This window comes from Rissa tridactyla, chromosome 6, assembly GCF_028500815.1.
Source record: "Rissa tridactyla isolate bRisTri1 chromosome 6, bRisTri1.patW.cur.20221130, whole genome shotgun sequence".
Lineage (NCBI taxonomy): Eukaryota > Metazoa > Chordata > Aves > Charadriiformes > Laridae > Rissa > Rissa tridactyla.
Window position 1 is genome coordinate 55,723,124 of NC_071471.1, and position 13,132 is coordinate 55,736,255.

Here is a 13,132-nt window from a genome sequence, read left to right on the forward strand (position 1 = left end):
AAGAGAATAATTTAAAAGAACAAATACAATGAAATTAGCTTTTGTAATGAATACAGATGTGGATAGATGCAATAGGCAACCCTACTAGAAGTATCATTTTTCATACAGCCTGCAATTTTTTTACCTTTTCACATTTAACATTTATACTCATGGTTTATAATTGTGCAGAAATTAACTAATAAAACTCTTTCGGTTTTCCTCTCTGTGTCCTTCTCTCTGGTCAATGAGGTCCCAGTTTATAGGGAAAATTGAGTCCTTGAGGTTATGACCTTGTAGTTACTGCTATTAAATATCATCCTGCTTTGCTGCAGTTCTTCAGATTAATTCAGTTCTTCCTATATGATGAGCTGATCTCCTCTGTATTGATGATATCTTGTAAATACTATTAGTGTATTCCTATTTTAATAACCAAAATTATTGATAAAATTGGTCTCAAGATTTGTCTTTAAGAAACTCTATTAGTAACTTTTCTTTAGCATGTTTCTCTGTTTAGTGCCATCACTTCTTTCCCTTTTTGTCATTTTCCTTCTTACCTCATTTGCAGTAATTACCATTTTTCCCACTTCTGTAGTTACTTTGCTTGTAGCACCATATGAAACACTATCTTGAAGTCCTTGTTAGATCAGCCATATCCTATTCCTTCAAGAATCAGAAATCATACTTTTCAGGTTATTGCATTGTTAACGTATGATGCTCCATTATCTCTGATTTTTATTTCTTAAAGAGAAGACATCCTTGAATTTCAGTCATAAAAAACTACAAACAATGTTTGTCGCTATAGTTTCATATCCTGCTTCAGTTATTGCAGTTCTTTCATTTTTATTTTGCTGGTCAGATATACACAGTACTGACATTCTTACTTGCACTAGCTTTAGTCATTCCACTAACTGTGCCTTACTGACCGATCACAGTGGTCACATGCACCTGATGTCTATTATTGAATTGGATAGGTGATATTCCTCTGTCTCTTACTGTTTACCTGTCTTTACTGTTTACCCTTGTTTACCTGATTTTCCCCTCTGTATGTGACAACTGATTATGGAGGCTATGTTATTTTCTCCTGACTTCTTCTGATATGTTTTTGTTTAATTCTTTTATCAGTCTTGCTAGACTTTTTTGGACATCTGTTGTCCAAGGTATTAATGCTGAACTTGTTACGATTTATATGAATGTACTTAAGTGGCTGAACACCCTAGTTCTTATAGCAACATTTCTTAAGATGCCTGTCAGTCTTTATTACCTCGTACAAAAAAGGAAAATTCTGTTGCAAATCAGGTAGGCTTTTATCTCAAGACATTTTCCCTGTGCTAAATCAGTTTAGCTCTTGTAATGTAAAAGAAAGTGTTTTTCTTTCTCCTATGAGTATACTTTCCAACTTCAGTGAAGAGACAACATAAAGAAGGTTTCCTTTTGGTTAATTGCCTGTTCATACACGTATATCTTGTTTGTGATTTCTGAATTATTTTAATTCATCAAATCCAAATGTGCAGCAGTAATTTCAATGCGTAACCCCTAACAATGCAAAAATGCTTATGGCTTCTTCCAAGAGGAAGAAACATCTATTCTGGTTAGTTTTCAGGGTTTTAATATAAGTATTCAGGCACCTTGTATGTAAGACAGTTGTTCTTTCCCTCATACCTTCTATGCCTTTAAGCACCTTAGGTAAGAAAAGATGCAAGTATGCATAGTGTAATTCAGTTACTATTTTAATATATTTGTTATATGAAATAATTAATATGCAAATCTTGAATTTGTTATTAAACTGAAATTTTTCATGTGTGGGATAATTCAGTACTTGCAACCGGAAAAATTTCTTCTTTGTTTATAAAATTTGATCTGCAATGGAATTGCTTGCATATAATCGATTTGAAGAGTTGCTTCTAAATAAAACATAATTTGGGGCTGGGATTTTTTCCCTCCCCTTCTGCCCTTCCTTCCTCTAAGTGGAGCTTGATGCTATGAGTGGTCTTTGGGTTGCTACTCCCTGCTGTTTCCCACCTGTTCAGTTGTATACGTGTAAACTTCATTAACTTTGAAGCTGAACAAATAGTTAATAGCAAATGTTCTTAAATTAAAATTTCTAACATGATGACACAGGATTGCTTCATATCCCAGTGGCTATACAGGAGTCCTCAACTCATGTTTTAGAAGTAGGTGCACAGCTTGAGAGAGCCTGTAGTCTTCTTTCCCTTATGAGAAGGTGGCTGTGACAGCTTGGGACTCTATGATAGATTGTCCTCAATAAAGTCCGAGGATGGAGAACATTTGCTGCCCAACTATTCTCAATCCCCATTAGGAAGAAGGTGGCAGAGTGGATTTTTGTGTGTATCTCTTTAAAGAAGGTTTCAAATTCTTGTTCCAGAATTTGTCATGTGTATTAATTGTGCTGTAATAATATAAAGTTAGGACTTGTACAACTTACACGAGTAATTTAGTAATTAAAAGTATATGGCAGCTAATAGGTTAAATATTTTCTTTAAATCCTGCTGGATGCAAAGGGACGTCACACTGAAAAGCTCAACTCCTTGTCTTCTCTGGGAGCTGGCTTTCATTGAGAGTGTTCGTGGCCTTGTTTAGGCCTGTGGGTAAATATTGTTAAATGACCCCACTTACTCACTCCCCATTTGTTACTGAACAACTATTCCCACTATACTTAGCATTTTCTTAGTTTGCTTTTAGAAGTAAAAGACATCGAAATGGTAAAATTACTGTCCTCTGTAAGGGTAGTTCTCCAAACCGGTAGGTGAAGATCTTGTCCTATATGAACAGATGAAATGTCTTACTGTTTTGGGTTTTTTTTTGTTGAAATACCTATCTGGAGTTCCAGCACCTACAAGCTTTTTTACTCAGGAGGCACTATTTCCTTAACAGGAATGGAACAGAAGCCTGACTTGAAATAGGCCGGTTAGATATTAGTTTAGTCGCGTTATTCTTAAAAGCACTGAGTTTGGGTGAGAGACAATATTTTGTTTGTCATAAGGTTTAAACATTTCAGTGGCACTTTGTTTTTTAACCTTACCAATATATCCCACGTCACTGATGATCAGTAACCATACAAAAAAACACTGTTTCTACTTCAGAGAAATCCTCGAGATTCCTTTACTGTGGTGGCCATAGTAAATGCAGCTACTGGGCAATGATGCTCAGACATCTGTTTAATAGCTATTACTTGTATTCTTGTCTCTCTCCCATTTTGTCTCATTATCCTATAATATCATGAGACAGACGGCTCCTATTGTAAATCTTTCTGAGACAATAGCTTCCTTATACAATATGTCTCTACTGTCTTTTACATTATGTGGTCCAGACTGTGAAGCGTGATCATTCAGATCCTTTCATGCTGTAGCATCCCTAATACTGCCTTCTCCCTTTGCAGTCTTTGCATCTTTATAGTGCTTTCATCTTGTGATTTGAGGTTTGCACTTATCTTGTGCTGATTTAGCTGCCAAGGTGTTCTTAGGTCAATGCTAGTTTTTCCTTGCTATGGGACACCGGCATCATTCTACTGAACAGAGTGGTAGAAGCCCAAAGGTAACTTAGCAGTGTTGAACTCTTGCACAGCAGGCCAATGAACCAGTTAAATTATGTCATTTTAATAGCTCAAGGGTATAGTGAATGGCCTTGTAAATTCTACTGCTGACATCTTTTTTTTTCCACTTGCTTGTTTTTGTGAATTGATGATCATCTTGGGTGTAACTACTTTAATCCTATATTTTACAAGTGTTAGAACCATTTGTTACTGGAATCAGTAACTATAATAGAAAGTGGATACATCAGCTTTTTGAGATGCATTCAGCAGCAGAACTGATGAGCAGATTTTTATCTAAAGCATCACGTTGAACAAAATATGACTACACATAAATCCTGTCAGTGAGTGCTCAGTCAATTGTAATGTCTGCAGATCATTCCCTACAGTAGTGTAATGGGTGTAAGAATAATAGCTGTTTTGTAGATTCTTTTGATTTTTTGGTTATTGTGGGGTTTTTGTTTGGTTGGGTTTTTTTAAATACATTGTCTAAATGTTTTGATGGCAAAAGGAAGATGTTTGAAATATTAAGGGTATTATATTTCTGTTCGCTGTTAATAAACAGCGTTCCCCATTGGAGCATTAGGTTAGGTAGTTTAAGCATATTTGACTAGGTGCTTTGCTATCTTTGAATCTGAGGTGGAGAAATAACATAGTGATCAAGTAAGAAGTACGCTTGGCATATTATAAAAGTCTGTATTGGCAGAATAGCTAAGGATGCTTCAAAGAACACAGTAAGTATGCTACGGCTTAGGAAGGCTCTCATGAAAGAACTGAACAATATAATATAGAACAAGAAAAAAAAAATATAAATTTTTTTATTTTTTTTTATCCAGTAGGGCCATATTGTAGTTTGTCCCCTGCAACTCCAAAACATGAATTGCCTAAAACAGGGAAACAGTTAATGTATTCCTTTGCCCTGTAGCTATGACCTCTACTTAGAAAAAGGCAGGGTAAATTCTGTTACTTTCATCCCTGCAGTTTGCAAGCAAATATTGAATATTCAGTAACTTGTCAGGATATTTTGTTTATGTGATTATGATGCCAAGTCTTATGGCTATAAAGCCTGAACATTTTTATATATATTTTTTGCATATAGTAAGCATGTACAAAAAGGGAATCTCATCTTAACTACAAAGTAAAATGACCTTTAAATGGTAATTCTATATAGTGCCTGTTTTATCTCTTCCTATTTCTGCACTTTTTAATTCATTTAGAAATAAAAATTCCAAACATTTCATGGAAAGTGTTTAGTTTTCTTGTAATATTTTAACACTCAGAATTTATAAGGGGGTAAAGTTTGAATATAACATTTACCTTTCTTTGTGGAAAAATGGCTTGAGTAGATCAAGTTTTCAATGCTTTTGGAATCAGTCTGAGCTCTTGCCTGTTAGCTATAAAAGTTTATATAACACAGACAAGATGATTAAATATTGTTAACTAGAGTTCTGAAATGTTATTTTTAAAATTATATGCAAATGTTTCCATAATCTGTATACAGTTAGATATTGTTTTATCTTTGTATTAAACTTCCTTATTTTTCTTAGAAGCTTTTTGAACAAGCCTAAAAAAAATAAATCACCGTTTGCCCAGTGAACTTCTGAACATCTGTGAAAGTAAAATGTGTTACAGTTGGTAGTGAGAAAAGAGAAATGTATGAAAAGTTGATGTGTTTCTTCTGTGGGCATCCCAAGAGCAATAATAAAATTAGAAAACATTCCCCTTTTTGTTCCAGTAAGGGAACATAATAAATCTGGCTTAGTTTAATACTATCCAAAATTAACTGGAAAGATCAAAAAAGAAAGCGGAATTAAAACAAAATTCCATTAAGATTTAGTACTGGTAGCTCTGCTGTAATGTTCTTTATCATAGGCATAGACAAATTTACCCTGTTTTTTCCTTCCTACCTACATTTTATGCCTTCTTATTTGTTTTGTTCTATTTTATTTTTTCATGAAATCCAATATAAGGAAAAAATTACTGAAATTTCTGGTTATTCTAGTTCTGCTGGCATCTGTGTTGTCAGTCATGTTGTTATTGGCAGCATTCCAGCATCAAGCTGCAAAGGAAGTAACGCTTGCTATTTACAGTTTTGTGATTCTTTTGCAAAGTGATCATTTTACTTTACCATGTGACCATATTCCTCAGATTTCCTATCTTTTGAAAGATTTATTATTTTTTTTTAAACTTTACTGAGACTGCAAGTAGGATTGCATCCCAGCTGAAGCGGCTAGGAGCTAAAGACTGCTCAGTGAGTATTTAGAGCTTGCTGTATGTGATCATTCATGTGCACCATCATGGCAGATTGAGCATGTCCCGAGCCAAACTTCTGTAATACTTTTTTTGCAGTTGCTGTTTTTGCAGCTTTGGATTGGGATACTGGAGCGAGACAAACTTGTTTTCCTTGTGCTCTTAGTAATAACCCCTGCTGCAGGTGCTAGAACAGAGTGAGCGAGCCTAGTTTAAAACAGTGCTGGCATTTTACCCTGTATTTATTCAAAGCTGTGCTTCCATTGACTTTCAGCTTTAGTTGGCAATGCTTAGCCATCCTGTGCAGCCAAAGCCAGGCTTATGCCAGGCACAGAAGAATGAAACTCAGCAGTGACCACAGTGAAGAAGTTTGCATTGAGAGGAAAGTTGTTTAAGCCATAAGAATTTTAGCCATTCCCCAGGATCTCATCTCTTCCTTCTGATTGAAATGCTTCATGTAATGTCCCAGAATCTAGTAAGTACAACATGCTGAGACTTCTGTGACCCTATCTGGAGTTTTGGTGTTTTCCTGGAAACAGTTAATAGTTCCATGAGTGGGGGCCATCTTGTTCAGCAAAGTTGGGCTGCATTGTGCCACATACTGGTGCAGGAAGCTTGAGAATCTAGGGCAGCATGAAAATGTAGAACACTGAAATAAATTACTGCAACTAAGGTATTGTTCAGAATATAGGAAGCTTGGAAGCTTAATTGGAAATCTGTTTGCAGATGGCCTGAAATATACAGACACGGGGAAATGTATCTTTGGAAGGGTCTAGTTACCTGAAGTTTTACTGGTTGCACACTGGAGAAAAAAAAAAAAAGGCAGATCAGGTGTATCTCTCAGCTCAATGTGTATTTTATGTTACAGATGGAGATGACCATGCCAACAAGGATTTAACACATGCATGAATACTTGGTTAAGGATTTTGAGTATGGAAGATAGCTAGGCTTGGGCAACATGTGTTAGATTCCTGACGTGCCTTCTCAGGGTAAAACTTTTCACTTCGTGACAGTAGTTTAATCAATTAATGGTCGAGTGTCTCAGCTGCCATAATCCTCTGCAGACACAGAAGAAAAAGATACAGCTTCAGTTTCTGGAACGAGGTGCACGTTCTCCATGTCTCTGCCATGGAATGTGTTGGTCCTTTTTTAGTTCATTAGTTCCAATTACTTTGGGCGATGTGTTCAAGCTGAAAGAGGTAGTAAGGAAGCCAGGCTGTATTAAGGTCCATTTAACGCATATTTCGACCCCAGCTATAGATCTGGTCTTGACTTTGTCATCCATAATGTAGTCATATATTCTTTTCTCATTTTTTACCTTTCCCTTTTACCAGTAAAGACGTGGTTTGTGTATCTATCGGGAGGGAACTGAAGTAGTAGTAGGTATGCCTTGCCCTTTCATGCCCATGCTCTGAGTCTGAAGGGGGCAGGACAAAGCATACCACATTAAAGGGTATGACAAAGGGAAAAAGTTCTTTTGATTTCAAATGATACACACATGTCAATTACATACTTCAGGCACTGCTAAGTAATCTCTTTTTCATAATTAAGATAACCCTCGAATTTAAGAATGTCTTTTCCCCTCCTGGAATTTGTTGACACACTGATTACACCTCAGCCATCTCCTGGAATAAGCAACACAGGCATCTGTCCTAGATATAAACAGACCTCTTCAAAGCACTGTTTTGATTCATTCCTAGAGCTGGTTCATTATGCATATTGGATGGAGACTGGAGACCTCTGAAAAATTACTATGGTTGTGTAATTAAAGACTAGCATAATTCATATGCACAAAAGTGTAAAATGCAGGTAAAATGCAAATTATTGTATTTTTTCATTTTATTTTAGTTTCTTGACTCTGCAGTTATTTTTTGGTAAAGTTACTATTTGTTTGGATTTTTTAACTTAACAGACAAATTATAGACACCGTATTTTGTGACATTTTTAATCAGCCTTACAAGTAAGATACTTAAAGGTAGAAAGTTGACACCCAACTTCAACTGAAGGTCCATTTCACTTTGTGATCCTTCAAAAATCTGATCCTTTGTATGCATTTGTAATTTTTCACTATGCTTAACATAGGCACTTTGAGGAAGTGCCATGGATGTCATGGATGAACATATAGATAACAGCCAAGGGTTGGCATTTAAAGTTCTGGGACCCATACTTCTCTAAGAGTTATTACTAATTCTTTTTCTTTCTTTCAAGACAAGAGTATTGTAAGAACTGATACATGCTGCCATGTACACTAGAAGCTAATGAGGAAGGACGTTTCTGTCTGTATGCAGCAAAAATACAATCCGAATGGGCAGGCTGGACTTAAGCTTTTGCTGACTTAATGATTGTTGCATAGCCAAAGGCAGTGCCTTGTAGCTGGAGATTTCTCTTTTATCCATAATGTAGTTTATCTAAATAGGTCTTAGGATCTTTGTCTTCTCTAGAAGATCCCAACAGATTTTCCAGACTTGCTGGATTTTCAAACTGCTTTTCCAAGGATGTTACTCTGCTTTATCATTTTGTAGCTTATATTTTGATTTCCATTCATGGTCCTAGTCCCAGAACTTCCTTGCAAAGGTCTCATGTGCTACTAAGGACCTTTATGAATTGTTTCCATTCTTGGGATTGTTTGGCAATATATTGGTTGCCTGTGGAAACAATGCAAAAGGCAAATCTGGGAGATGGAACAGTATCGGTTTACAAAACCAGGAGAACCTGTTCATGCTGAGAAATAAGGAATCATCATCCAGTGGATGTGTGTGCAGAAGCACCAGGATTCTTGGAAGAAATTGCTGAATTTAGGAAACAATCTGCAAATCTGCTGAGTACAAATGAGTTGCTACTGAAATGAAAGCTACTAAGAAAAATGGTAGTAGCCCTTTTACTTAGGAGATAGAATGTTAGCCATGGCTTGTTTGTTTAATCACCCACACTACAAAATCTGTAGTCAGCATGCGTTATACCTACGCACATGCCACAACATACTCATGAAAGTCTGTTGTGTCTAAATTTTCTTTTTGATTTAGCTTGCTCAGGTAGTATAGTGGGAAGCGTTATAATTGCCTAGGTAAAGGGGTTTGATTAAATTGATCTTCCTGTGTGCAATGTAGGTCTAATTACATCTTGAAAATATATTGCAGGTTTCTACACCCCTTAAAAGGTTAGAAAGATCCTACATTCTGGCAAACCTGCCTTTGACGCTATGATTTTTTTTTTCTCCCTTTTTCACATGCGTCCATGTGCACACCTCTAACACAGGAAGTTTTAGAACAAAGTAGGACCTCCCTACTTAAAATAGAACATATTTATGTTAATAAAGGACAATTAAATTCAATTTGGAGGCTGTGTCCTCTTCTGAACCCACTCCTTCTGGTCTCCAAGACTGTAATCTCAGGAATGTTTAAAGCTGGAATAAACTATCATTGTGGCAAAAGCAGCAGTCCTGCCCTTTTGCTGTCCAGCCAGTTGTTGGTTTTGCCAGCTCAGCTCTGCTACGGCTGTATAATAAGCCAGATCAGGGGCCTGATCTGACAGAAAAATACTTCCCCACCCCTATTTAGGATATAAGCTGTGTGTTTGCTTTCATATTGTCTCTTCAAAAGGTTGCCCTAGTTCAGTACTATAACACTTGACCTCCTTATATATTCACAGTACAGATATATATAAAATGCATTTAAAAGAAACACAGAGAAAAAGACGACTAAAATCCTTGCTTTGAGGGAATAATATAGATCCTATTTAATCAAATTACTAGTCTATCACAAAGATGGAATTTTTTTTTACATCCAAGTTACGCTTTTTCTTTTCAATCTAGCCTTGCATTTCTTTAAAGAAAGTGAATATGAAATAAACCAAACTCTTCTCTCCTACTACATATTACCAAGCAGTAGGTTGTTTTAACCAAAAAAATTTTTTTCATTAGGAAAAGAAAAAATTACCTCAGGGTTTTGGGTTTTTAGTGTGTTTGATTGTTTTGGTGTTGGTTTTGGTTTTTTTTCTTTGTCAAGGTCTAATTTAGATTTCCCGGGCATAAATTTTATTTTATACTCCATATGTATTGATCCACTTGGATAGGTGAACAAGTACTTTTTTAAATACAGTGTACAAAAGTTGGCATTCTAATTAGCTGTAGCAGACATAAAAATCATCAACAATGATAATTGAAAATCAGTGAGCTCATTTGAACTTTAGTGTTTAGTATAGCTTCTAACAGAAATCAAGTATTGTTCTTTGGATATCACGTTTGCCAAAAAATAATTAATAGTTGAAATAAATGTGTGAAGAAAGTAATGCTAGTCCACTTACAGAAGATATAAAATTAGCACATTGGAGAAGGAAAGTTGGATCTTCAGTGTAGTGTAGGCAGAATGTGGGAACATGAGACTTTTGGCAGTAGGAATATCTGTATTTCAGGACTTTCTGTAACAGCAGACTTTTACTAGTATGTGTATTTATTTGAATTCCAGAACAGGAATATTAAAAGCAAGCTTAATTATACCAGTGAACACATTCTCTCCTTTAGTTTTATTTAAAGACATCCTAAGAAAAAGAACGTTCAAGAGAAATAATACGTATTAAGACAAAACTTGTGTTAAATTTTCTATGGATACTGCTGCTTCTTGTCTGAAGATTTTAAATTTTATTCTTTCAAGCAAAAAGATTATCTTGTATTAACCAGCATGTGGAAAATGTTCCAGAAATTTTGGAGGCATATTACAACGACGGTTTCAGTTTGCACAGTAGACGTTAGACCACTCTTTATTAATTGTATCATAATACAGTGTACAAAGAAAAACTGCTATCTTTTACATACTTGTGCTTTACCTTTTTCTTAATGATAGTGATGAGATTAAGAAAACAAATGTTTTTTAGAAACTGTCTGACTACAACAAGGGAACCATTCTGTTATGCTCTCTAGTTACTGCGTTACAGTACTCTAGATACATGGGCATGGGTAGATTGTTCCTTCCATAAGATTGTTCCTCAACTTTGAAACTGGTTATTTTAATAGGCCTGCTATAGGTTGTTTGTAGGTGGTTTTTTCTTTTTTTTCCTCCTTTTTCCTTTTTACTTACTAAATAAACAGAAGCTGAACTACAGTCAATGAAAAATGAGAGATTCAAACAATACCACCCAACCCTTGCCTTGGGTTTTTGAGTGCCCTAGTCCGAAAATGTTGCATATCCTAACTTTGCTTTTTGTTTTGTCTTGCATCTAGTGTACTTTCCTTAAACCTGTGAGATTAATGTTAGACATTTGAGGAATTACTTGGTACTTTCTGGAAAAAATGTTCTTGCTGGCATCTTCAGCATTGCTTTTTTCTGCTCTGATGTTAAGGTAGCAGTGTGACACAAGGCAGATGATGAAGCTGTAAAACAAAAATCTCTGGACTCTGAAGCAATTTCACTTCTCCAGTGTGAACACTAATATTGCTTTATTTCTAAGTTATTATTTAAATGATTAATTAACTATTGTTTGTGTATATATTTTTTTTTTTAGAGAATTAAAAAGCCTCTGCTTTTTCACAAGCTGTGCTGGTCAAAGCAACAGTAGCAAAATAAAGGGTATAATTTTAACAACTGTAGGCTTATATTTATCAATTATTTTGTAATATAAAAAATTATATCAAGAAGAAATGTAGAATTGGATGCTGGAGTTTTATAAAATAAGAAATGAGCCTGTGTTAGAAAATTATTTTTTCTATAACAGTCTTTCTTTCCTCTTTTTTTTTTTTTTTTTTTCCTTCTCCTTCTAGGACCGGAATAGGCCCTATGACACTTTTAACTTGCACTCTTTGGAAAATTCCTTAATGGATATGATAAGGACTGATCATGAGCCTCTGAAAGGTAAACACTACCCTCCCAGTGGCCCACCAATGAGTTTCGCTGATATAATGTGGAGGAATCATTTTACAGGTTAGGAATATTCATATGTCCATGCTTGCTCGATGTTTAAACAAAAATCAGCTTTTCAGTATTGCTGTAATCTTTTGCTAATGAATGAGTTGTCAGTTATGTAAAACTTTTTTCCCATCTTAAGATAATCATCTCTACTGTAGGAAGATAAGGTGAAGTGTGTATAGATTTATTAAAAGTGCACAATCATAATATTATCTAACTGGCATTTCTGAACCTTGGTTTTGAGTAACAGCAAATTGCACAGTTGGGTCTCCTGCTGCAATCACTCAAATGTGCACTCAAACAACCACTGTATCAAGCTTACTCTTTTCAGTTGCTTCAGGTTTTCTTAAAAAAAAAAACATTATCTTAATTTGGATTTCAGATTATTAGGAGGAACCAAAAGCTAGATGTTGGTAAGTGCTGGGAAAGTTTTATTTATACTACTAAACTGTGTGTGTTCTACCAGGTGCCAGGTGTAGCATTGGAGATGAAACTATTTCTAATACTTAGCTGATAGTGAAATAGTGTCACTGAATAGTGAAAGGTTGCGGCAGCATTTCAATGAATAAACATTCCTGATAGACGTGCACACTTGTCTGTCTTAATCTTTCATTGGTTAAGATTAAAAATAGGTACACATTCTTGCTCACATGCGTTCTTGATGACTTTGAAGACTGAAGCTAATAGTAAGCCATATACAAAGGAAGTATTGAGCTAGAAATGATTCCCAAACTCTAAGAATTAGTGAGGACACTGGAACTGATAGAGAAGAAATTTAGTTGTGTATGGCACTTACAATGCTAATGCTTATATGCGTACTTTTCCGATGTCATGACTGCCTTGTGTGCTTCCCCCTCATTTATGTATTACATACAGAAAAATATTTTTTCTTCATCTAAGGTCTTGTGCCTTTACCATCTTTCTGGGTAGAGAGGTTTTTACAACCATACCAAATCAGGTTCTGTGCTCTCAGCTCTTTTAACCTGTTCTTTGCACTACTATCTTGAAATTTGCTGTGCTATAGCTTTCATGTGTCTTTAAACATTATTCAGCTGTACAAAAGGGCAAGAAATACTGTCTCATATCTATTCTGATCATAGTCCTCCAAAATACGTGTTAACCTGAAGCTCATAAAAACCAAGCTGAACAAAATCGAGACTTCTGCTGGATATACATTTCATATGGCTGGTATTAAAAAAAAAAAAAAAATAAAATCCAAATTGCTATTAAGTAGATTTAAGTATTTATTGTATCTTATTAAATGTATTATAATCTAGCGAAAACTCCATGTTTTTAAAATCAGTATATATTTAAATATACAAATTGAGACTTTTTAAAGACTGAATTTCCATATGGACCTGAGCATGGAAAAATGAGAAAGTTGGATTAGAAATTGTATTACTCTAGAAAAAGACTTCAACATCATTTAAGTGCAATTTTGCTTATAGCTTCATTATTG

General features: G+C 35.2%; 1 protein-coding gene across 7 annotated transcripts in view; it reads left to right on the forward strand.

Moving 5' to 3' along the window:
• The window catches only part of CPEB3 (cytoplasmic polyadenylation element binding protein 3), a 95,818-nt gene that overhangs the window by 22,213 nt on the left and 60,473 nt on the right, over positions 1-13,132 (forward strand). For 5 of the 7 annotated variants that reach the window (XM_054207216.1, XM_054207214.1, XM_054207212.1 and 2 more), the window contains exon 3: positions 11,529-11,688. In XM_054207216.1, coding sequence (XP_054063191.1) covers positions 11,529-11,688 — 160 coding nt within the window. The remainder of the gene's footprint in view (positions 1-11,528; positions 11,689-13,132) is intronic. The other 2 variants (XM_054207213.1, XM_054207218.1) reach the window with 1 other exon arrangement.